Genomic DNA, 23,066 nt, shown 5'->3' with positions numbered 1-23,066 from the left:
CCACTTGTGAGATTGAGGGCAAAATGGTAATCCTCCCTTTGGAAGCTAACAAATTCTTTGGGAACCAAGAATAGTTAGCAAATCTCCCTCTCTTCTATATTAACTCTTTACAGACAGATATTAGATTACACAGAATTATGGCCAAGAAAATACATTCACAAGAGTTCCTGCCAAAGAGAAGAAATTCCTCCTAGTTTGCTTTCTTTTCTATTAGAGTATAGATTAATAGCCACATTTTAAAGAGTTCACCTGATTCCTCCTTGTTGCTCACTAATGGATTTTATACACTGATAGTATTTGATAAATTTGCTATTCCTATTTATATCTATTCAGTTCAGTGAGGCTTATTCTCAAGTAAGTATATGGAATACCAATCTAAAGTAATTCCAAAATTGCACCAAATCATGAAAGAGTTTCTTGCTTAATAAATTTCTAAGTTAAACTGTACATTCTTTTCTATAGCAGAGAATGCTATAGCAAAGATTATCCCTACCTATGAATCAACCAATGTGCCTCTTTTACCTTTAAAATTATTTCTACAAGGTAAGGAATGACTGAGAAAACGTTGGGATTTGTGCTTATCGCAGCCTTCAAATATTCTCTAAAAGGTTACTTTTAAGAGAGGAAAAATTAAAATACTTAAAAAGAGACAAACCAAAAATGGACCTTGAAGCTCCCAATATTTTAGCTTTTTTCACTAGGAAGTCTCCAGTGGCTTTCACCTCTTATCCTGACATCATTGGCAGATTTCATATTATTCAGAAGCTGGTCTGAAGTCAACATGTTTGTCAATTGCTTGCTTATACAGGCTTAATCCACCCCAGCGCCGACATATTTCTGTGCTAAAACAAATGCACGTGCACAAACGCACACATGCACACACACTATAGCCTTTAATACTGGAATGTACTGTACTGATCACTGGTCCAGATCACAGCAAGCAAAAGAGAGAGAGAGAGCCCAACCTCTCATAGTAATCAGTTTCACAGTTTAAATGCTTGTATGAATTTTTGTTTCTTGTTAGCTTTGGAAATGAATAAACCCTTTTGTAATTCAACAATTTTAAGTGATCATTTCTTTAATATGAGGAAGATTCAGCAGCAGAACTATTGTTTATAGCATCTGCTTTCTTTCAAAGCAAGACTGACCAGTAATTAAGTATAGCTTTGATAGGAAGTTTTGTCCTACAGTTTAAAAAAAACCCAATATCATGAAATTTACTGGGAAAGAGGCAAAAGGAACCGAATGCCTCCTACTGCTCTAGGGATGGACCTATGAGGAGGAGAAAGCATACTAGCCAAAATAATAAAAAGAATAGCCCATGTGCAAGCAGGTCTCTAAATGTAAGGATCTGCTCTCTTAAAAAAGGCCCATGCATGCTGAATATTGGTCAGATCTGAAAACAGATACTAAGAGTGCTCAAATAATTATTTGCAATTGGTTAAAACAGAGGCAAACAATTAGATATAGCTATCCCAACAATATCTTTGTTAGTACGAAGCATTTCCATTTAGGTGGGGCAAGGCAATTGATTTGTTAACTTCTCTTCCTTACTGCTATCTGTCTATCTATCTATCTGTCTTTAAGTCAGTTCTGACTCCTGGCAACTTCCTGGATTTTCTTCCTGCGGTTTTCTTCTGCAAGGTTTTTTGAAAGAAGTTTACCATCACCTCCTTCCTAAGGCTGAAAGAGAGAGGCTGGCCAATGGTCACTCAGCTGATTTTGTGCCTAAGGTGGGACTCAGGGTCTTCTGGGTTCTAGCCCGTAATCATACTCCAGGGATAACAAGAAAATATTTTACTTTTACTTCAGCTTTTATGCAGCTTTAGATTAGACATGCATGGCAGACCCTGGGAAAATAGCAAGAAAGGTATTTGGAAAAAATTAGCAATGGATGGATGCTTAAGTTTTCCTCTTCACCCATTTCTCATTTTTTTCTGACTCCACTATTGTACTGTCCAGTATGAGAGCTGCCATGGGCAGAGATCTTAGAATATCAAGAATCAGATATGATTCTTGATTTTCCACTTTCTTCTATCCAGCACACTCTATCCCCTCCACACAATAGGCTTCACCAGGCCATTTAAACATCTATCAGTTATTTTCACATAATATATTACACTTGATTACGTTTAATTGCTGGGTTCCCTAAAATGCCAATAGAGCAAGGATCAAGACCACAATCCATTTCATCAAAGTTCACGTGAGAACACTAATCCCAAATAACAAGGCTAGACATTGCACCAGTCACTACAATACACACCCATATGAGGTCAAGATTTTTATACACCCATACAATGTCAAGATTTTGGCGAATATAAGGAACAAAATGCTATGCTGAGGAAGCCAGGTTGATTTAACAACCGTGTTACTAGCTTAACAACTGCAGTGATTCATTTAACAACTGTGGCAGGAAAGGTGGTAAAATGGGACAAAATTCACTTAACCAATGTCTCACCTGGCAACAGAAATTTTGGGCTCAATTGTGGTCGTAAGTTGAGGACTACCTGTACAGACATTCAGTCTAGCCTTGTTTAATTGTTTTAAAAGTCTAAGTACCACATTATGCTTTGGCCCCATTGTGTGGTCTATGTTGTGCCAAATTATGAGGAGCTGCTTCTTTCCAAGTACAGGTGTTTAACCACTATCCGTGGAACTTGTGACAATGCTAAACAGGCGGTACTTATGATTGATCATCGGTTCTGGTCCTCGCAATATCCCTGCGGTCACATGACAGTGAACTGGACACTCAGTGTCTGACTCAAAATTTCAACATCACAACAGGCTGCAATCACATGGTATCAATTCCCGGTGTTCCTTCCAAGCTTCCAACAAGCAGTCAACGGGGAGTCAGCAGGAAGTGGTATATGAGGTCCTCACTTAACAAATTGCACAGTGTTTGCTTAGCAACAGCAACTTCTGTTGCTACACGGTATAGTCACATGACATCACACTATATAATTATGTTGCTTACTGCAATTCCAGTTCAGTCACAACTGTCATTGTTACAGAGAACTATCTGCAGTGCTAATAATTTAAGTGAAATAGGCTACTCTGTCTGTACCAAATCTGGGGTCCTCCTGTTGATAAGCTAATAATTCCTTTCATTCCATAAAAGGTAATGCATACTAGAATCCAAAGCCATCTTTGGCAAAAATCTGGCTTAACACCAGACAACTTTAGCTTCACAAATTCTCCAGCAGATGCTTTCTTCATTCCTTTTGCCCAAAATCCAATTAATTGACTTGTCAAATACCCAATATAGTCATTTGGCTTATTACTGCATCTTATCTGACATAAAATTTACTCCTTCTAATAAATATGAAGACGTTTCATGTAAGAATTGAAAGGGGCAAAAGACATATGTAGATTTACAAAACCCTTTCTCTGCATTAAGCTACTTAATTTATATACTGTTGCTGCATACCAAATGTGCTAGTTAAGCAGATAACACAACTTAATGGAAAACTCATAACTACCCAAGTATTTAATTTGAGAATAACCAAATCTAGGCATTCAAAACATGGGTCTATAATTTGTTCTTCAATCCATATTAGCAAGATAAACATTGGAAATGTTTAATTTTTTTTAGTAAAATATCAAGAATCTTGAAGAGCATATATGTGTGTGTATATAGAAAAGGGACTTTAGGAAAGAGATGTACCATCCTTTCATGGGGTTAACTGTTGAGTGTAGAATTAATATTTTTTAAAGATTGCATTGCCTGAATACTGAATTGCTTGAAGAGGCAGGTAGTGGGGAATTGTAGTGATCAGGAGTTTTAAAGGAGGAAATATTAAACAATACTGTACAAAGTCAACATTTACAGATACAATCTGTATTATCTGCAGCCTGCAGGCTAACCTCCCTCCCTCTCTCTGCAGAGAGCCACTGCCAAACTGAATGTGCAGATTGATTTCTTCAGAACAAGCCATCCCTATTGTGTACCTCTGTTGTGACTTGCCCTATTTAAAACTTTGCTGCCTTTGCCACTTGTAACCCTCCACTGCAGCATAGCTGGTATATTATGAGCCAAGAAACTGGCTGTGTGGGGCCCAATAATTCACTTACTTAGGTCTCACAGTAAGGGCAGAGAGGCTGCCACACAAGTTCCATTTTGGTGGGGCTAATTACATGCTTTAGGAAGCAGGTGAAATTCCAGCTTCCTTTTGTTTTTCACATTTATGAATGGCCTTTCTGAAAATACCCTTTAAAAAGAAGGGAATAAATGGGGAAAATAAAATTACATTCAAAAGCAAGGTACCAAGACCTTAAAAATAAAACTTACAACAACTGATTAACAACCTTTTTTGTTATCCAATAGTTAATCAATGCCACATGCAAACATGTGTTCCATTCAAGTTAAAGGTAATTATACAAAATCTCTCAAATAAATAGAATATTGTAGTTGCAACTAATAATTGTCCAATTGTATTCAATGAGGCTTTGCTGCAGGATTGTATTTCATAGGTTAGTTTGTATTTTAAAAATTCAAAAAACTATGATTCAAGACACTAAGAGAGGTCAGCTGTCTTAGCTATCCAAGGCTATCAAGAAACACTCCTGTACAGACTGGTTTCATCTGTTTAAAGAGATATGCACTACAGACTAGCGGAAAACGGATGGGAGTTAGGATGGATAGACTTAAGCAATGGGGTGCTGACAACTGGCCATCTCACAATATTCTTGTGATAGCAGGTAACCCCCTATCCTTTGAAGATAAGTTTCATAATAGTATATTCCTTACACAACAAATGGGATCCGAATGTAGGTGAATCCATATAGCACATTTGCAGCAAAATTAGTCAGAATGTCAACTTTATGAGGTTTCTCAGAAGAGTACTCTAGGCTGTGATTGTTTAAGAAAAATTCATTCATTGGGGATTAATCCTGGAGCCTAACACAAGCACACATGGCTTCCCTTCCAGTGACTGGGAATTCATTACTGTTATCTGGTCACAATCTGACCCACACTCGCTTGTAGGTAGAGGAACAACTGCAAAAAACAAAACAAAAAACCTTGTGCTTTTTGTCAAGAAAAGGCCTCATCTGTGAACCTCCTGGCAGCTTAGCAGAACCTTCTCCTGTCATCTTCATTAAAGTTGCCAGCTGCTGTTCTTTAGCACAGATAATACAAAAGAGGAGAGGGAAGCCATTCAACTCCCTCAGCAATAAGGATCTTGCTTTCCAATGGATTTTTACAAAAGGGGATCAAATATTAATTAAAATAAGAGCAATAAGCACCGTTAATGTTGACTGTATTCTTGCAATTCTTTCAGAAATGTAACTTAGGGACCTATGCTTTCCATCCAAAAATGTATTTTATTTCATACAGCTATATTTAGGTTTGCTTTGATTTGCTGAAGGAGGTTTTTCTTTTTTTTGGGGGGGGGGAAGAGGAGGAAATGATTCTTCACAAAGGGTGATCCCTGCACACATATATATACACATACCCCACCCTTTCAACCTGTCCTGCTTTGCAGAGTCAGAGCAGAACATGTAATTAAATAAACAACACTTTTTTTACTTTGTTTTTGCAGCTTGCACAGCCTCAGGATGCTTCAAATTCTGCTCCCAGGGTAGACTTCCACAGATCCACTGCAACATACAGTAGCCCAAGGTTTCAAGGTCCCCTCTTCGGGATGGTGCTAAAATGGAAATTTGAAGGAGGAAAGAGAAATTATTACTGAGCTAGCTTCCCCATCATCACCACCACCACCTCTTTAAAAAAATGAAAACTATAGTAATTTAATGCACTAGTTAAGCAAAAGAGGGAATCGGGCAGAATTATGCCGTGTTTTTTCAGCTGTCCCAGGAACTCCGCAAGGCCTGTCTTTTGGCTGCAGTCCACAGACAGGCAGCGATTTGTTGCTCCTGGGGAGGGGCAGCTTCCTCACCTCCTCCATCCCTTTGCTTGCCCTGTCACATGAACTTGATCCCCATGGCCTCTGACATGATCCAGACAGCCCATAACCCGGCACCAACACTTTTTTCCAAGAGCCAGGCAGTAAAACAAAGAAATAAATGTCTGCTCCTAAATTGCTAACACATGTTCCAGGAAGTCCATGGGGTCCACATTGGTCATGCCGAGACCCTTCGAGAGCAGACTAAACAGTGATGGCCTTTCCTGCTCCACTAAACCAGAGATGCTTGATGGCGACAGCATGACAACATTGCCCTCTAGTGGGCTTACAACTTGAGCAGCAAAAATATTTGCACAAAGAGACAGGAATGTTTTCGCATATCTTGAAAACATAAATCCCTTGGCTATTTTTGACTGAAGTGTTCATTCAATTTAAATCTAGCTTTATTTCCAAATTATTAAAATCAAACCATTTATGGTAGGTAGAATTTAATAGCAGAGCTACTATAAGCCACAAGCCGCCTTAAACGATATGTAAGTTTCTCAATGGCTCTTTCTAGCAACATGCATCTAAACACTTTACTAAAGATAAAGTAAGAATTAAGGAGACATTAGTTAGACTAGTTAGCTAGGTTGCAAGAGAAGCAACACACACACACCAACAGGTAACAATTTTTTTTCTAATTTTTTTCTAAACAAAAGACAGAATGCTGTACTTGCATGAATATATGCATTGTCATATATTCAAAACATTGTTTTCAACTTTGCAATAACAAATGGGGAAAGGATAACACTACAGAAATCAGAAAATTCATGCCTGGTAGAGATGATAATATTTATAATCCAAGATATCTGAAAGTCTCTGTATCAGGAAAGCCTGTTTTTTTTTCCAAATTCGTAGTTCTGTACTAGGAAACTGAGCATTTAGATCCAGGATGGAATGCAAGAAGCTGCAAAAATAAAAAACCTGATGTCCCAGCGAGGATGTTCCCATCACAAGTTCTGTATTTCATTACCAACATTTTCAGGTGACTACGGAACACAACACTTGATTATAAAATATGGAAGCCTAGTCCAATAGAACTAAATCCATTCCTGTGCATATGCACAACTTTTATGATGAAAACACATAAATTCTTACGTGTTCTGTCTATATTAACTGCTGTTCAACTCCTGGACTATGAAAGTCCCTTCAATCTAGCAGGGCACTATCCTATTGTCTTGAGGGTCTCTTTTATTCTAAATTAGCTTTCATTCTGTCCAAACCCAAAAGCATTGCTTGTGATATTAAAATAAACAAAATCGATCTTCCACATATACAATGCCATTGTAGCATTTTAGGTGAATTCCAATAATAAAAATTTAACAAATTACTGTATTCCCATCTATGTCTATGTGCTGTTCTAACACAATCACTTCACAATTCTCAAAATATTAATAAAAACATATCACAATGTGGAGAAATCATAGCTAATTTCTTATACAAGAGTTGTCACAGTTATAGAAATTGTACTTCTTATCTATTACGTAAGGAAAGTGTCATATTATAATTAATTCATAGTAAATATTCAGTCACTTAGTGGTCTGTAGCTTCAAAAGTGAAACATTAAATAATTTCAATTTGCCCAATTTTGTAAGTAGGCAACAATGCAAAAAGTATTATTGATTTTCAAAATTTTAGATCTACAAGTCCATTTTTCTTTGTTATTTTAAATTCAGGTTAACCTATAGAGTCACAATATTTTGGAAATTAGCATGGTTTCTAAATTCTTCAATCTTTTGGAAAAAGAAAAAGGTTTGTATTTCTTATATTCAATATAACTCTAAAGATATTTTAGTACATAAAATATACATACTAAATATTACTGTCAAAGATAAGGAACAGAAACAGAATTGTGGAGTTCCCAATTTTTATTCTTAAGAAAAGATAAATCTATGTATGTAAGAGGAGAAAATAACATGTTACATCATTTTAAGATGTCATAAACAAAGTGACAATTTGAATAATTTCATGTCTGAAAAATGTCCCTCTATAATCTAACACTTTTGCAAGCCTATATTTTGCTAACAAAAAGCCAACTTTCATTTAGAATCAGGTTATGGTCATTTTCTGTAAGCAAATAGGCTTTTTCAACTGGAACTATGAAAAATAGATACTGTATTTTCTATATAGATCAATAGTTTTCCCCAAATAATTTATTTTTAAAATGGGTGAAATTAAAAGTGTAGAATGTCTATTTTTGACTGTTTAACTTTTCCTTTGGGGAGTGTTTTCCTAAATAATTCTAAGCCAAATAAATATTGTTGTGTGGTAGCCATTTAACACTTTTCTACAATTTCTATGTGTTACAATCCACTTTTACCTTATCCCAAAAAGTGGCAATTAATTCAGCAAATTGAGAACTTCTGCTTCAAATGTAGAATAGAACATAGAATAATACAGTTGGAAAGGACCTACTCCAATCCCTGAATGAGTATTTCATTACTATACCATCACTATAACATTTTGGACAAATGATTGTCCAGTGTTTAGTGTGTACAGGCTTGTCCAATCTGTAGGGTATTTGATTAAATTATGGAAGTCAACATTTGGCTTTGGAATGATGCTTGGGAAGGTGTATAGTGATAAGAAGTATCCACTCCTCATACTTATGTGGACTGCAATCACTACCAAGTCTGCTAGATGCCTCCACCTCAATTAGGTGTTAATTTGTAAACTGCCCTTATGAAAACATTGACCTGATTGGTGATAGAGAGAAAAATCGGTCAGGAATGTTGTTGTTTCTGTTTACTGACTATGTCTCAGAGGTAGTATGGCTAACATGCTCACTTTGTAGGAAGGGTTAAATTAAGAAAATAGAAAGAAAGTAAAGCTTCAGTACCATGCACGGACATTAGTTGCTTCTTCATAATGATTTTCTACAAGTTTCTAAAAGGAAATATGCTTAAAATGCTTTATGGATAAAAATCGCATTCAATTTATTCTACCCATTCAGAAACATGAAATACACACCGCTCAAGAGGTGGGATTTTTACCACTCACCCCATGAACTATCCTAGATCACAAGGTGGGAAGAAAAGAAAAAAAAGAAGGGTGGAAGCCTCCAGACCACCACTTCATTTAATCTACTAGTAACAACAACCCTACAATGCATTCAACAGATGACACTTCAGTCCCATTTTGCTTTCAACTTAGGTGTCAGGTATAGAGCTGGGAGTTCCAATCTCCAACAATCTATTGTTGGCAACAGTTTCAGAAATAGTGTAATCCTGGCATGGAATATGGTGCAACCTTGCATAGGAATGAAGAAAATGAACTTGGCAATAGTTATAAAATGCCCAGCAATCCTTCTGATGACATCAGTTCGTAAGCATTTTTATTTACATGGATCAAAATTTGGCCAAGAAAGAGGAAGGGTATTCTACTTCTTATAATTCTGCCTTGGTTTTGGTCTGTGACTAAGCAGATACAACTGTGATTAGTCGCTGCTATTAAGTATGAAGTTTCCTTATCTGCAAGGGGCATAAAATATGAAATATTTTACAATATATTTCTCGATGAGACAGAATTATCTTTATAGTCAGTAGAAATCAGTTCTCTAAAGATTATATTAAAAAAAAACAGACTATATATATATTTTAAAGTTCATTTTGCTTACTTGAGCAAAAGAGCAAATTAAAGAAAAATAAATAATTTAAAACTATAGAAAAAACCTAAGCAAACAAGCTTAATACAAAAAGAAAGGTATGCTTATTTTAATATTTCCTTGGCATTGAAAGCACATCAAACTTCTGATATCACAGCTAGAAAATCATGTCCACACTTGCATAGAGATGCAAAAAAAGGAAGTGAATTCCAAGGAAGATTCACTCATCAGGCTGCTCATGTACAAGATTGGGTCCTTGTAAGAGGTTCAGCAACTCTCCACAATAAGCCCCTCCCCCCAAAGAAACCCTCTTCCATACCCAATTTACAGTGCAATGCTGGCAGATGCTATTCCCTCACAGCCAGTTTCTCTATTGCAACAACAGAACAGTGGTGGGATTCATTTTTTTTTTTACTACCGGTTCTGTGGGCGTGGTTTGATGGGCATGGCTTGGTGGGCATTGCAGGAGAAGGATACTGTAAAATCTCCATTCCCTCCGCACTCCAGGGGAAGGTTACTGCAAAATCCCCATTCCGTCCCAATGAGCGGGTACTTGGGAGGCAGAGAATAGATGTGGCGGGGCCAGTCAGAGGTGGTATTTACCAGTTCTCCGAACTATTCAACATTTCCGCTACGGGTTCTTCAGAACTGGTCAGAAGCTGCTGAATACCACCTCTGGATGAGATATTAATGCAGTCTGTGAGTAGACTGGTGATATCTTCTCCAAAAATATGTTGCATCATCACTATGAAAATCACCTAAATGATCTCCCTATCTCTGCATTATGTTCACTGCATTGTGTTCACAGAATCATAAATTCACTTAAATCATAGCTTCAGTGTACAATTAAGTCAAGAGAAAAATGTGCCCTCCCAACTTTCAATTAAAAAACATTTTTTAATCATACTGGATGTCTCTTGCTGTCAAGGATCCGTTTACTTTAAAATCAGGGAGGCTGGACAAAACAGGTTCTCTGTTGGTGAATGGCAGAGCAAATATTACATCTCAAGCGATTGACTGTTCTGAAAATGTTTTCTCACTCTTACCTCACTATCCCCAATAACAACTTTTGTTACTTTATGAATACAAAAAGACACACACAGACACAGACACAGACACACACACTACTTCAATATTTTTGATATGGTCAATTGACTAATCAATAAAGGTATATTACCATTGGAGTACTTCAGTGTACTTTCTGTGAACCTGTCATTGAAATACATTGGAAAATTGCAAACTGGAGCAATAGGCCAGGCTACATATTGGTGGAAGAGAAACTATGATGCCTGTATTAGAAGATCTGTACTACTGGTCATTATTTTAAGGTGCTGGCACCATCTTTTTTACTATGAACTTGCCCTGTTACTCAAATCAGTAGAAGAGGATCTTCTTAAGACCCTTCTCCTACCAGAACCTCATTAAGTACTTTAGAAAAGAAGTTTTTCATCTCACCACTAAATCACACAGTACATTCACTGCTTGGCCTTCATTCTCTCGCTGCTTAGGAATATGTTAAAATACATCTTTCACAAATTTTTTGACTTTGTTTTTCATTGTTAACCTTATTGTGTTTTATTCTCAGTATTTTTTAATTGCTCAAGTCCTCCAAAAGCAGTGTTTCTCAACCACAGCAACATTAAGATCTGTGTACTTCAAATACACCAAGATACTAATTGCTGAGATAGAGAAATATTGGCCTTAAAATAACAAAAAGGCAAGATACAATACAATACAATACAATACAATACAATACAATACAATACAATACAATACAATAGCAGAGTTGGAAAGGACCTTGGAGGCCTTCTAGTCCAACCCCTTGCCTAGGAAGGAAACCCTATACCGTTCCAGACAAATGGCTATCCAACATCTTCTTAAAGACTTCCAGTGTTGGGACATTCACAACTTCTGGAGGCAAGCTGTTCCACTGATTAATTGTTCTAACTGTCAGGAAATTTCTCCTCCGTTCTAAATTGCTTCTCTCCTTGATTAGTTTCCACCCATTGCTTCTTGTTCTACCCTCAGGTGCCTTGGAAAATAGTTTGACTCCCTCTTCTTTGTGGCAACCCCTGAGATATTGGAACACTGTTATCATGTCTCCCCTAGTCCCTCTTTCTATTAAACTAGAGACATACCCAGTTCCTGCAACCATTCTTCATATGTTTTAGTCTCCAGATCCCTAATCATCTTTGTTGTTCTTCTCTGCACTCTTTCTAGACTCTCCACATCTTTTCTACATCGTGGTGACCAAAACTGAATGCAGTATTCCAAGTGTGGCCTTACCAAGGCATTATAAAGTGGTATTAACACTTCACATGATTTTGATTCTAACCATCTGTTTATGCAGCCTAGAACTGTGTTGGCTTTTTTGGCAGCTGCTGCACACTGCTGGCTCATATTTAAATGGTTGTCCACTAGCACTCCAAGATCCCTTTCACAGTTACTACTGTTGAGCAAGGTACTACCTATACTGTACCTGTGCATTTCATTTTTCTTGCATAAATGTAGAATCTTACTCTTTTCACCATTGAATTTCATTTTATTAGATAGTGGCCAATGTTCAAGTTTGTCAAGATCCTTCTGTATCTTAAGCCTGTCTTCTGGAGTATTGGCTATTCCTGCCAGCTTGGTGTCATCTGCAAGTTTGATGAGTTCCCCATTTATTCCCTTATCCAAATCATTGATGAAGATGTTGAAGAGTACTGGGCCCAAAACAGAGCCTTGGGTACTCCACTGCATACTTCCCTCCATTAAGATGCAGTTCCATTGAGGACTACACGTTGAGTGCAGTTGGTCAGCCAGTTACAAATCCATCTGGTGGTGATGCTGTCTAACCCACATTCTTCTACTTTATCTAGTAGTAGGTTATGGTCTACCTTATCAAATGTGTTACTGAAGTCCAAGTAAATTATATCTACGGCATTCCTCTGGTCCACTAATTTTGTCACTTTGTCAAAGAATGCAATAAGATTAGTCTGGCATGATCTGTTTTTGACAAACCCATGTTGGCTTTTGTCTATTACTTTGTTTGTTTCTAGGTGTTCGCTAACTCGCTGCTTGATTATCTTTTCTAGAATCTTTCCTGGCATTGAGGTCAAATAAATTTAGTAATAAATAAAAAGACCAATTAAATTAAATATATATTTTTAACCAACCATATTACTAGGCAATAAATGCAATGGTTAGTTAATTTAGCTAAGCAAATTTCTTTCACAGCTTCTTCTATAAATAAATTTTAATCTTTTAACCTCAAGATAACAACATAAAAGTAACCAGATAGATCCATAAATTTTGGCTATGGCCATCTAAGGAATGGTTTCATGACATTTGAACTCTCAGTATGAGTTCAATTTGCATGGATAAATCCACATTCTTTTTCTCTTCAAATTTCATACATTTTTTTTACTTATGATACTAATTTTAATAGTACCTTATGTAGCTTTTGTCATCTTGATATTATATTAGTTATTTTATAGTTTGTATGTATACTGCTTTTCAGTCCTTGCCCCAGAAAAAGCAGCATTTAAATATTTTAACAAAGCTATTTATTCAGTGTGCTTCTACTTTGATTTACTAGTATAGTCAATGTAGTAATCTAGTCAATATGCTTTAAAAAAAACAGCTGTGCCAGTTCTAATCTGCTTTTTGCTTTTGTTCTGCATTCCAAAACCTGTGTATAATCTGCATTTTATTTATTGTCTTAATTTTGTAAGCTGCGCTGTACATTTTTCATAAAAGAAATAATACAAAGAAAAAAAATTCTCATAATAAATTTATCTCAAACTACATGAGACTGTACCAAAGGCATCTCCATCTTGGCTGTTTCACGACCGAATGTGGTTTTGAATACAAGTCTGAATTTCATATTAAACTCCATATATGGAACTGCCATACTCGTATTTTAAGCTACGAACGAGCCTGCTTCGGTGCTGTTTTCCCAAATTAATAAAGCATAATGAGATGTTGATTTGCAGCTCTTTTAGAGAAAGAGTAAAGCTGCTAACATCAGTTCTGTAATTCATTTGTTAACAGACTAGGACAGACGGCACCTGAATTGTCTCACCTTCCATTCTGCCCTGATATACACATGCTGGAACAAATTTAATTCAGACAGTTCATACTCCTCTGATGTCCATCAATGATGGCAAATTAAAACCAGTCTTATGCACTTGGTACGCAGAGCCTAGAGTATTTAAAAGAAGCTCGATACGTTGAGTGCAGTATATCTCCTGAGAAATTAGGTATTGACTGTATGCCTCACTGAGTAGAAAATCTACAAAAATCCATACACAGTATTGACCCAAATATTACTTTTTAACACTACTAACTATGTAACAAATTTTAAGAGGCATGCTTGATACAGGGATAATTCTCTTTAATTATCAAGAAACAAGCAGGAAAAAGCAACACTATTTTCACAGAGCAACATTTCAAAAAATGAATGCTCAATAAAATGCAGTCAGGTTCCATGATAAAAATAAGGCAATTGTATAGTTGCTTAGAGCTATGGTCTTAAGGACAAGAAATTTAATCTGGAGGAACAGGAGCAAGAAATGCTAAATGTTTATTACTTAAACAGCATTTTTATGAGTTTTCAGCTGTTTTTACTGTATTTGTCGCAAGGTAGTCATAATTCTGCTTTAAAGGCCAAACAAACCCTTAGTTATGCATGCAGAACCGAAATATTTCTTTATTCTCATTTTAGGAACACAGGCGGGTATCATATAATAAGCTGATCTGCTAATGCATACAGCCCAGCATTATTCATACAGGACTGTTACTTAGGTAAACCAGTGATTGGACTGGGATTCTTTGTATAAAAAGCCTGTGTTCTGTTTGCACTGTAGAGGAACAGTCTAAATAACACCTGCCATTCCCTCCACAGCCTTTCTTTTCCTGCTATTCCCACCCCTCCAGAGAGATTCCTACAGAGTAGCCAACTGAAATGGCAGAAACCTTCCTGAGAACTGGGGGAAGTAGAGCTCCAGGAAGTTACTGCTGCAGGCCAGGGATGGGTTCCAGCTGCTACTACTGCCGGTTTTGCTCAGGGACGTGCTAGGGTGCATGCACAGTACTAAAAAAAACAAGAGAACCAGTTTGGGGCAGGCCAAGTTACTACCTAATCGGCCAAACCCATCTCAACCAGTAGGAACCAGGCACTACTTCAGACTAAGGAGATTGTATTTGAGACTTCATTCACCTCCCAAAGTGGTTGTTATTTGTGGCTATGGTAGGACTGGTTATGGCTCCTCTTCTGAAACATGGGATTCTTGAATTGTACAGTCAGGAATGAGAGTTCCTGTTCTGACCCATCTCCTAAAACACAACAAGCAGCCTGTTTTTAACTAAATGTTCCCTTATTTAGGAGCACCAGCAACCTCGGCAAAGAGTCTCGCTCTCTGGCACAGCAAGATCTAAATGCAGTTGGCAAACGAAGCTCATTCCTTTTTCCCCTGAAATGATTCCCAACTTACCAGGTCTCTCTCTCTCACCACACTTGTAATGGAAGTTCTGGAAGGTGCGCTTACCCTTTTTCCAGCAGTGGACACACACACATATGCTCTGAAAGCATGCCCAAGTCTCAGCGCTGCAGATTCCAAGAAAGAATTCCAATAAAGTTCCAGACAGGATTCAGAAGTTCGGATTATCGATGGCTGACCAACAGGAAGAGAAATAGTTGCCTGCCACAACCTATTCATCTCCACCCCCTGACTTTATCCCCAGAACTAGAGTGGGCTTAGCAAGCAGCAGTGGCTCTTCCGTCCCAAGGACTGGCCCAGAGAGTCTCACTGCTCTCCTCTCCTCTATCTTCTGTGCAATCCGCGCATCAGACACGGGCCCCAACTGTTCCTTCTCTTCCTCATCAGCCACTTCTGGACCTGAGGAACTGTTGACTTTCCATCTGGGGGCCATGGATGGTCCAGGCTCTGCCTCTCTATCTCTGACAGCTCCATTTCCTCTTCCCTCTCGGAGCTCTCAGATTGCCTTGATGCCTGCTCCCTCTTCATCTGATTCGGCTGCCAGAGGGTGAAGCGGCCAACAGGCCACAAGAGTTCCTGTGCTTTGTATGTTTGATTCAGTATAGGAAAAGATTGGGTGGAAGGAGAAAAGCCAGAAAGTTGGCTCTAAATTAACTGATCAAGAAACTTCATGTTATAGGATTTCTTTCATGGCATGTGGATGGTTATAGTGTATACATGTACACATGTACACACAGACTACTTTTACTACTTTTTTTAACTACTTTAGTTATCCTAAGTAAAGGTAAAGGTTTTCCCTGTCGAGTCGGGTCCCGAGTTTAAAGGGCAGTGCTCATCTCTGTTTCTTAGCTAAGGGAGCCAGTGTTGTGTCCATGGTCATGTGACCAGCATGATTATATGCCAAAGGCCATGGAACACTGTTACCTTCCCACTGAAGTGGTACCTATTTATCTACTTGCATTTGCATGCTTTGAACTGCCAGGTGGGCAGGAGCTGGGGTAGGAATGGGAGCTCACCCCATTGCATGGTGCTCAGTTCTTGAGCCTGGGCTGTCCGATTTCCAGCTGATATGTGTCTTAATTGCTGAGCCATCTCCCCTCCCCCCCAGTTATCCAAAAATTAGATAGAATCTGGAAGTAGTCAATATTTATATTAATATCTACTGCCACAGAGAAAAAATGTATGGAGAAACAGTTTTATCCCCTGAGAAGCTAAAATTAGAAACTATCTCCAAATTGCTGGTGTTTAAAATACATCATCTTCCCTATAGCTTCAACTGCTTACAACTACAGAAGCAGAAAGAAAATGACTTCTGCACTAAAGAAGTAACATTCCCATTCACCGTGGGAATGTTCTCTTGTCAGAATACATACACAATTTTCCTTAAAATATAGAACAACTTTTCTGTAGGGACTTAAACTATAACAAAATAAATATGCCGGTTGTGATTCTACAAGGCCGTTTAACCCTTTTGTCATCCTATTTTATTCTGCAGAAACCCAATTCCACGTACAAAAGAATGGTTTCTCACTTAAAGCATTTTCAATAGAAAAATTTGGGAACAAACAACTCACAAAACACCCTTCCATGAAATTTCAAAATGTTAAGTATCACACCATTTTGTGATATTTTGAGAATGCTATTGTTTTGCAAAATGAAAATCTACTTGCCCAAACAATTTTTAGGCTCTCAAAATTTATAGACCCTGGAATGATACATTTACTATTTGTGTGCAAAACTAACACAATCCCGTAAACATGAACAGACCAGCGAGAACTAAAAAGCTATAATGCAAATGCATGTAACTTGGTCCGAGAACTACTAAGCAATAGAGTACCACAGGGATAGGCACCCAATCAGTGCTACAAATCCCTATTTTTCATCCAATAATTCTGCATAAAATATTAGAGTTCCTTTTCAGCAAATAAGGATTCCCCAGCTCTAAAAAAAACAAACAGTAAAAAAAAAAAGGCACAGCATCAGTAGACATAACAGATTCTCATTCTCCTTATCCCCATTGTCCGGGTCAGGAACTGCTTAGCCATTATAGCTTCTTTAGTCCAAAATGCTTTTGGTAGGTCAAACAGTACAATTGTATTCCAGCATCAGAGGTGGCACAAGAGTCCCATTTCATTTTCCTAATTAACCAGCTTAAATGACTACAGGGCTTAACAGTGCTGGCAAATTATCAAGGCCTTCTACATTACATGGTCAATGGTCCTTTTTAATAGAAAAAGCAATAATATATAGTTGTTTGCACCAAGCAAAACTCTTTAAAAGTATTAGTTTAAAGAATAACAGTTCAGGAGGGATTAACAGCTACAAATGTTTGCAGAAACCACTCCTCCTCCCTCCTCCCTTCAAATGAGCTGCTGAAGATAAGGGAGATGAAATAAAAAAGGCTGCATTTTATACCATAAGTGACTTGTTAGCTGGAAATGTGTTGTTAAAGTTCAATAAATTTGAAGAATACTGAGTTACGCTGTCGTAAGCTGAAATATGGACTATAAGACGGTTAAAGGAAATCATACAGAGGTTGACAATGAAGAAAGAAACAGATAATGTCATATAGCCCAGCAGGAAGTATTTCTAGTAGAATTGAAAGAGACCAAGATCTCAAACAAAAGTCAACTTTGCCATAAATCACTTTTATTTTTTCATACTAGCATAACATGAGAATTGACTTTGTGTCTTGCTGACATAGCAACTAAGAAAGTCGTGTTGCATTGACCATTATTGATTGCAAGCAATGCAAGCTGGGGGGGAGGGGGACACCTACGCCATACCATATATTTTCAATATTGACCTTCCATTCCTTTTGTATGGCTCTTTGGGCTGGCTATTGAATTTGGACTGCAGTGTAATAAACAGCTGAGGTTTAATTAATGGTAAATGAATACAAGACACAGGTTATGACTTTAACTAATTAGGGAATTGTTGAATTAAGTCTGCCTTGGAATGCAAGGCAGTACAATCAATACCCAATAAAAGGACTATGTATGTAATTTACCTGCAAATGTGTTTCCAATATCATCAAAGTGAGTTTAAATAAGTAAGATATATGAAAGTCTACCAGAAAAAAAGTTTTTTTTAAAGTTAACACTTCACATAGCTTATAGAACAATGAGAGTAATAGAACTAGTTTAATATGAAAGAAGACCAATCTTGCCCACAGACTCAGTTCAAGAGAAGTAAATGAAACAATCACGAAGTCTAATAACAGCAAAATGATGGACTGCAAGATTAGGAAGCTTTGTGGTTGAATGTTTGGTATGAGGAGGTAGTAAACTAGTCAGAGAAGAGAGAGCATCTGAAAGTAATGCATTCTTCTATTGCAGTGATGGCGAACCTTTTCAGCACCATGTGCCCAAACTGGAACGTGTGTGCATGTGCACTTGCCGGAGCGACAGAAACCCAAAGACCAGCTGGCCAGCTGCATGCCTGTTTTTGGCCATTTTTCAGGCCATTTTTGGACCATTTTCAGGCTGTTTTTGGACCATTTTCTGGACTGGTTTCGGAACATTTTCAGGCTGTTTTTCAGACCAAAAGTGGCTGATAAACAGCCTGAAAAAAGCCTGAAATATGCCCTTAGGGGAGGTGCTTTTCGGGCTGTTTCAGGCCATGTTTGGCCCAAAAATGGTTTATTTTTTGGCTGTTTTCTGGCTCTCTGGTGCCCACAAAGAGCAGCTACTCCAAGGCTCATGTGCGCGATGGGAACCAGAAAAGCAGCTGGCAACGGCCCGTGTGCCCACAGAGAGGGCTCTGTGTGTCACCTCTCGCATGCGTGTCATAGATTCGCTATCACGACACACTGAGAAGCTTTATATCAAACCAGTTACCTTTGGTTTGGGAACAGCCTTATTTTTAGGCTCTAAGTATCCAAATAATCTCCAGTAGGGAAGCTTATTTCTCCAGTGTGTTTCTCTTGAAGCATGACTAAATTCTAACTTTCTGGAAGATTTGTGGTCTTTTAAGATATATTTCAGAAGTGATATTGTGCATTTTCAGCTAGTCCACATACATATACAGATAGTCTTTGCTTAATGACTGTTCACTCAGTGAACATTTGAACTTAAGATGATGCTAAACAAGTGGCAACTACAACTGCTCCTCATACTTAAAATGCATCCCACAACCCACAACCAGGTGATCACAATCTGGGTGTTTGGTGAACAATGCATAATCATGACATTGCAAGGTCACCTGGTCCCATTGGTGATTTTGTTTGCCAACTTCCTACAAGCAAAGTCAGTGGGGAAGCCAGTAGGCGGTCACAAGTAGTGACATCACATTTAATAACATTGCAAGATTCGCTTAATGACAGCAACTGGAAATGCTGCAACTTCCATTGCTAAATGACACAGTCATGTGATATTACATTTTACGATTGCTTTACTCAGCAACAGAAATTCTGTTTGCAAATACCATCGTTAAATGAGGCTGAACTGTATTTAAAGTTTTAAATTTATTATATTGTTGGTTGCCTTAGAATTCAAATCCATTGACAAGAGCAACCGAAACAGTATGGATATCAGGAAACCAGTCCTCCTCCACAACTGCTGATGAGACAATGTCTAGGTTCACAGATAATATCAATCCATTATGTACTTGACAAGAGTTCATTGACAACAACAATGTAGTATATTATGTGAATTGAAACAAATGCAATCAATCAAACCATACTTGGAATCCCCCACATTTTTGATCTCATAAAATACTTTTAAATTTTTGAAAGCATATTGCGGATTCTTGCACAAAATGGCTCTGGGGGAGGAGAGATTATTCATTCAAAAGAGGTTGCCATGACCAAGTACAGCATGCTATCAGACACTTCTGTCTAGCATTCCTTCCTACCCCTTCCTTATCTATTTTTGTTTTCCAGGGTAAATGGGTGGATTTTCAACTCCAGGTCCTCTTCCCTAAATGTTCCCACCTGATGCAACTTTGGGGGCATGCCTGCTACATGACAGCCCCAACTCATTGGAACAGCCTCCCACCAGAGATCAGAGGGATCCTTACCCTTAATTAGCCCTCGAAAAGTGGGGGGGGGGGCTTTAAAGAGTTGGCTCTTCCCCTAATCATTGGGATAGGATGGGGATTGAGCTACAAGGATGTTTGATCTGGCAGAAAAGAGTACTTTTGTTTATAAACATATTTTTGGGGATTGTCACGAGCTGACTAAAGTCACTGTATGAGATAAGTGGTGCATAAGTCTTGTAAATAAATAACCAATAAATCAGTAGGATGCAGCCATCCTTATTTATATGTTCTAGTAGCCCATTTGGTTTTCTAAGGAAGTTTAGCAGTCCTCCAAGTGTGAAAAAATGTTATGAGAGAGTATTGCTTTTCAATACGTCAGTTTCCAATTTTTAATTAATTTGTTTTAAATATGTAAGAAACATATTTCTTCTTTCTTCTCATAGCTAGGCATGAGACTTACTGTACCAAGAGATTTCAGAAAGATAGGAATTTAGTCACTGAGTACTTGAAAAATAAGAGACAGGAGACCTAAGGATCAACTTAATCTGGGCTTTCATGTATGTAAGGGTCAATTGTAGTTGACTAAAATCTCACAGTCCCCAATCAGCATGGCCACAATAATTGGCACCACATAAAATCTCTTTTGCTGAAGTGGGAAGACCCAAGTTGAAGATATCAGAGAACTTCAGGCCAATGTTGGAAAGAAACCACCTGAATTGGGATGAGGATTCAAGTGGGGAATTATTCTGGACTCATTACATAAACATAAAGAGATCAATGCCTTTGAGTCTTAGGTAGGCTTCCCAGGCAGAAACTGCCAGTTTGGGCAGATTCCTGTGAAATAGGCATAGCACAAAAAAGTAGCTAGTTTGATCTCTATATATCTGGGTATAGTTATTAATACCTGACAGCAAATCACTCTCTCTCAGACTAATCTAGGGGATGTAGCTATGGGATAAAGATTGGAGAGAGTATTTACTACTGCCTTGAGCTTCTGGAGAAAAAATGGGAGGCAAATATATTGAATAAAAAAAGAATATTAGAGACTTCTACAAGCAGCCCTTGACTTACAACAATTCATTTAGTGACCATTCAAAGTTACAATGCCACTGAAAAAAGTGACCTATGACCACTTTTCACACTTATGAGCTTTGCACATCCCCATGGTCATATGATTTGGATACTTGACAACCGGTTCATATTTATCACAGTTGCAATGTCCTGGAGTCAAGTGATCCCCTTTTGAGACCTTCTGACAAGCAAATTCAATGAGGAAGCCAGATTCACTTAACAACCATGTTACTAATTTAACAATTGCAGTGATTCACTTAATAAATGTGGCAAAAAAGTCATAAAATGGGGCAAATCTCCTTTAAGAAATTTCTCATTTAGCAACATAAATTCTAGGCTCAATCATGGTCGTAAGTCAAGGACTACGTGTAGTTGTATGGTTCAGTACTTCTCACTAATTGTTCTTTTTACAAATCAGCAGCCCAGGCGAAGCATGGATCTGGCTTCTAGCCTAAGAAGCATATAGTACAAACTCCATAGTGAAAGGTTCCAGAAATATTCTCAGGACCTATGCTTGCAAAAAAAAAAAAAAAGTTCACTTTTCACAATACCACAAATAGTTACATTCATCTTAATAGGACAGAAAGTTATCACATACAAAAGCCACTTTAGTTTTGGTCACCATTGCTCCCACGTTTCACAAATTCAGTGAGTAATTTCTGAAGTGTTTGAAAGTGGGGAGGAGGAAGGGGGAGTGGAGGAAAAGAGATGAAAGACACTAACCTACTCCCTTGTGTGCATCTATGCTGGTAAATTCCATTGTACCATTATGGCCCCTTTTAGGATTTTCCTGATATTCTTTGTGGTTCCCACTGGGACAATATCTGTAGGCGAGTCCATAATCAGCAAGATAAACCTGGAAGACATGAGCAGAGACATGAATGATGCTTTTGTCCTCTGAAAAAGTATAACCTTTCTAATTAAGCCAGAAGAAAATGGTGGCTTAAGGACACTGTTAGATCTGCATTTTATTAAGCCAAATTGCACCTCAGGATAAAATATGTACATCTGGGGGCTATTAACAGCTACTTTCCCCTTCTAAGTTGTGTGCCTTCTACGCGCTGCCTTATTTCCAAGCAATACAGAATAAAATCACATTTTGTTCTTAGGCTCCCTTCTCTCCAGGTGGGCATCCAGACATCATAAAATGCAATATGACTTTTATCTTTCTTCATGCTGCTTATGGCAGCCTTCCTTGTCACAAAACACACTCACATACATATCCCACCTTTCAACAACCAGCCCTGCAACAAGTTCAAAATAGGTTCCGTTACAGGCAAGAACACAAGGAAAAGTTTCATAAATACCCATTGCGTTAACATACCAATTTCCTCCCCAGAAAGCATTCTAAAGGAATGCATCTCTTTACATTTGAACAGCTGATTTTTCAGAACTTTTCTAAGGCACTACCATCCCCCTAAGTGAACACTTATCATCATAAAGTGAACAGTATCATTCCAGAAAAGATGGATTCTGCAATACCTAAGTTTGGCAGAGATTAACAAAACAGAGTGCCAGTTTGGCATCAGGATAGTGTTGGAAGAAATGTCCATCTGGATTCAGTTCCAAGTGGGGAAAAAGACACTGGAAAAATGGAGGTTGTTTGGAAAGATGGTTTAATGGTGGATAGGATCACATGGCTTGAGATCCTGAGCAGAAAATGGAAGAGATGCTGAAAGTCCCTGGTTTTATGCCATCTCTGGGCCCTACCCCAGAGCTTCCTGTTCCTGTGTAAGAAATGCATTCTGATTGGTGGTCAGATTCCCAGGGGGAGGTGCAGGGACAACTTTGTTGGCTGTCTCTCAGGCTTGTGGTGAGATGGGTAAATGGCTAATACTATCATGTTCTGAGGCCCATGCCTTCATCCCATCACTCTGGAGCTGAAGGGGGTAGATCTTTGTTATGTAGAATAGACTGACTCAGGACTTAATGGCTCATTCACAAAGATGGGGGCAGCTGAGTTTCTGCCTCTCTTGAGTTTCTACTTCTCTTTTTAGGGGATATATTCTGCCTTTTTAATAT

At 38.1% G+C, this 23,066-nt stretch overlaps 1 protein-coding gene across 3 annotated transcripts in view; it reads right to left on the bottom strand.

Moving 5' to 3' along the window:
* VRK2 (VRK serine/threonine kinase 2) overlaps positions 1–23,066 on the bottom strand; it is a 59,240-nt gene that overhangs the window by 9,766 nt on the left and 26,408 nt on the right. For all 3 annotated transcript variants that reach the window (XM_032216881.1, XM_032216883.1, XM_032216882.1), the window contains 2 exons: positions 21,768–21,900; positions 5,528–5,648 (listed from right to left, as the gene is read on the bottom strand). In XM_032216881.1, the coding sequence (XP_032072772.1) occupies positions 5,528–5,648; positions 21,768–21,900 (254 nt within the window). The remainder of the gene's footprint in view (positions 1–5,527; positions 5,649–21,767; positions 21,901–23,066) is intronic.

The sequence above is a fragment of the Thamnophis elegans genome, chromosome 4 (genome assembly GCF_009769535.1).
Source record: "Thamnophis elegans isolate rThaEle1 chromosome 4, rThaEle1.pri, whole genome shotgun sequence".
Taxonomy (NCBI): domain Eukaryota; kingdom Metazoa; phylum Chordata; class Lepidosauria; order Squamata; family Colubridae; genus Thamnophis; species Thamnophis elegans.
This window is presented reverse-complemented; position numbering and strand designations above follow the sequence as displayed.